General features: G+C 51.4%; 1 protein-coding gene across 1 annotated transcript; it reads right to left on the minus strand.

The window, feature by feature from the left end:
• Positions 1–15: 15 nt before the first annotated feature.
• LOC117809921 (retinal guanylyl cyclase 2-like) lies at positions 16–2394 on the minus strand (the record flags this gene model as incomplete). Its single annotated transcript, XM_034679428.1, is given in 11 exon segments — positions 16–91; positions 282–501; positions 595–744; positions 856–1011; positions 1313–1365; positions 1368–1399; positions 1401–1452; positions 1544–1699; positions 1826–2032; positions 2035–2055; positions 2149–2394. Coding segments are annotated over 11 exon segments (1364 nt in total), but the record flags the coding sequence as incomplete, so codon positions are not given.
• Positions 2395–2500: the final 106 nt, after the last annotated feature.

Below are 2500 nucleotides of genomic sequence, written 5' to 3' on the forward strand. Positions count from 1 at the left end.
TGTGTGTGGTTTTACTTGATCCAGGAAAGTATAAGTCCAATCACAGTGCAGATTAACAGGAAGAGGAAGAATAATGTGGTTGAGTCCAAACCTGCAGAATAAACAGATATTTTAACATCATTGTTTCTTTAACTGTAAACAACTGAACTTTCCCAGCAGCACCTGAACACCTCATCACTGACACAGATTAAAGACTCTTCATGTCACAGTTCCCTTCTGTCTGACAGACTAAATCTGCTTAGGTGTAAGTTTCCACCCTTCCTGAGGGTCAGTGAACGCACCGCTGCTGCAGGTCACATCTGGATCGAACCAACAGAAGCTGGCCGTGGGGGGTTTTCCTCCGGGGAAGTTAAAGGAGTGACTCAGCTGTCTCAGACCTCCGACTGTCCCGTCTGTGTGTGACGGCGCGAGGGAGTGAGTGGGTACGAGTCGGTCGCCACTGCTGTCCAACACCACGTACCTGGCCTGCATGCCCCGCCCCTCCTTCCCTCCGTACAACACCTGATGAAGAACAGACGACAGTGAAGGGGACGCCGTCTTCTCCATCGCGTGAGATTTAGGGTCAAAACAGAAGAACGGGTTAAAGCTTCTGACCTGGTTGAAACCCTGGAAGTCGAAGCCTCCGTCTGAGTGGACGAGCTGATTGCCCGTCACCCAGTGCCCGCCCCCTGCCTGACGACGCTCCTCCACTGCCTTAGCAACAAAGTACACCATGTTGAAGATGGTCCCGAACACCGGAGACACCTGCAGACAAAACCAGGGAACATGAAACCATCATCGGCGTGTTGACATCATCTCTAACTGTGTGTGTAGTTTAAGTTGTGCGTTTTGTAGACAGGAAGTGATGTGTGTTACCTCCGTGGCGGCCACAGCTGAGCGGATCTCTCGCTTCATTTGAGCCTGACGGAAAGCTTCGTAGAAGTTTCGTCGGACGCCATGGTCACGGTCCATGACGGCGCTGTAGGCGTGACGAAGCTTCGTACTGTTGGTCAGCTGAGGGAACACTGTATCCTGATTGGACAGAAGAGGGGGACTTTATTTTGAAGGAGGACTTCCTGTTTGTGTTAACATGGGGCTCTATGGGGACTGCTCACTGCAGGAGGCCACCTCTAGTGGACGCTCAGGGAACTGCAGTTTCTACATAAACACATGGTGATGTGTCCGTTTGATCGGACCATGTTTAAATATATGATTAAAGTTCTGTAGTGTCACAGAGAAACAGCGCCCCCTCAGGTCACAGGTGGAACAACACTACTCAGAGTATAGAATCAGTTATTGAATTGAACAGCTGATGGTCGGAGGGATTGATCACCTGGTACGGCATGGCGTACAGCAGGGCGTCGTATGGAATAAACACGTAGCCTCAGAAACCATCCCCATGTCCAGGGCAGCCAATAGAGCTCCGCTGGTCCTCTCCACCAATCAGGACGGAGGTCATGCACATGATCACCACTGAGTAAAGATGAAACACAGTTCTTCATATGTTAATGTTTGACCCTCTGAGTGAAGATGCACTTCCTGTGACTGCATCTTCAGCTCTGACCTTTGACCTTGTCTGCCTCTTGGATTTCTCTGAGCGCCTCTCGAGGTCCACCGTTCTTCTCGACTCCATGGTGACCACCGGACCCATGGCAGAGTCCTTGAGACCTGAGGGCGGCGGCCACTTCCTGTCCGGTGCTCTCCCATAGGTCGGACGGAGCTGAGGCGGGACAAAAAGAGAGAAGAGGAGTTAGAGTAACAACAATTAGTTCACGCCCTCTTGTAATGACATCATCGTGCTAGACCACACCCCCTCAAAGTCTCCATGTGAAGCCACGCCCCTCACCTGTGACGACAGCAACGTGCGCCCAGCGGAAGAACCTGAGCACGGTGAACAGGACTTTACTGGGAGGAGTTATGGGAGGAAGGTTCGGCCAATTAGTGTCAAGGCAGCCAGGAGAGGCAAGCCCCGCCTCCCAGTGCTCAGCATATAAGGCGGCAGCGTGACAGAGGGCGGGGTTAAAGGGTCCGATGTAGGCGTGTCCGTAACCTCCATCTCTCCGAGTTCTGAGAGCGCTGGAAATAAGAAAACAAAATCAACCAATCAGGGTTAGACCCTCTATAATCATAGAACCAATCAGCATCCTGTGTTCTGATTGGTTAACGAACCTTTGGAGACAGAGCAGTCCTCCTCCAGCAGTTTCACGTCGTACCAGTATCCTCTGCTTAGGCCGCTGTCGCTGCGTAACCGTGACAACGCCAGGTTAGCCGCGGCCGTCGGCATCGCTCGGGAAAACATGGGGTCACATGACCACGGGCCAATCAGAGCCAGCTTGAAGGTCGCCGTCCAGACCTCTGTGATGCATAGCAAGCACAGAGATGCGCCTAGCAACCAACGAGGAAGCTGCATCCTGGTGACCTGGTCGTTAAGAACACATTAAAAAAACAACGTCAACAAAAAGTCAAAACAACAAACAACAAACAACAAACAACAACAAACAATAAACAACAACAAACAATA

The sequence above is a fragment of the Notolabrus celidotus genome, unplaced genomic scaffold (assembly GCF_009762535.1).
Source record: "Notolabrus celidotus isolate fNotCel1 unplaced genomic scaffold, fNotCel1.pri scaffold_593_arrow_ctg1, whole genome shotgun sequence".
Classification (NCBI taxonomy): Eukaryota; Metazoa; Chordata; class Actinopteri; order Labriformes; family Labridae; genus Notolabrus; species Notolabrus celidotus.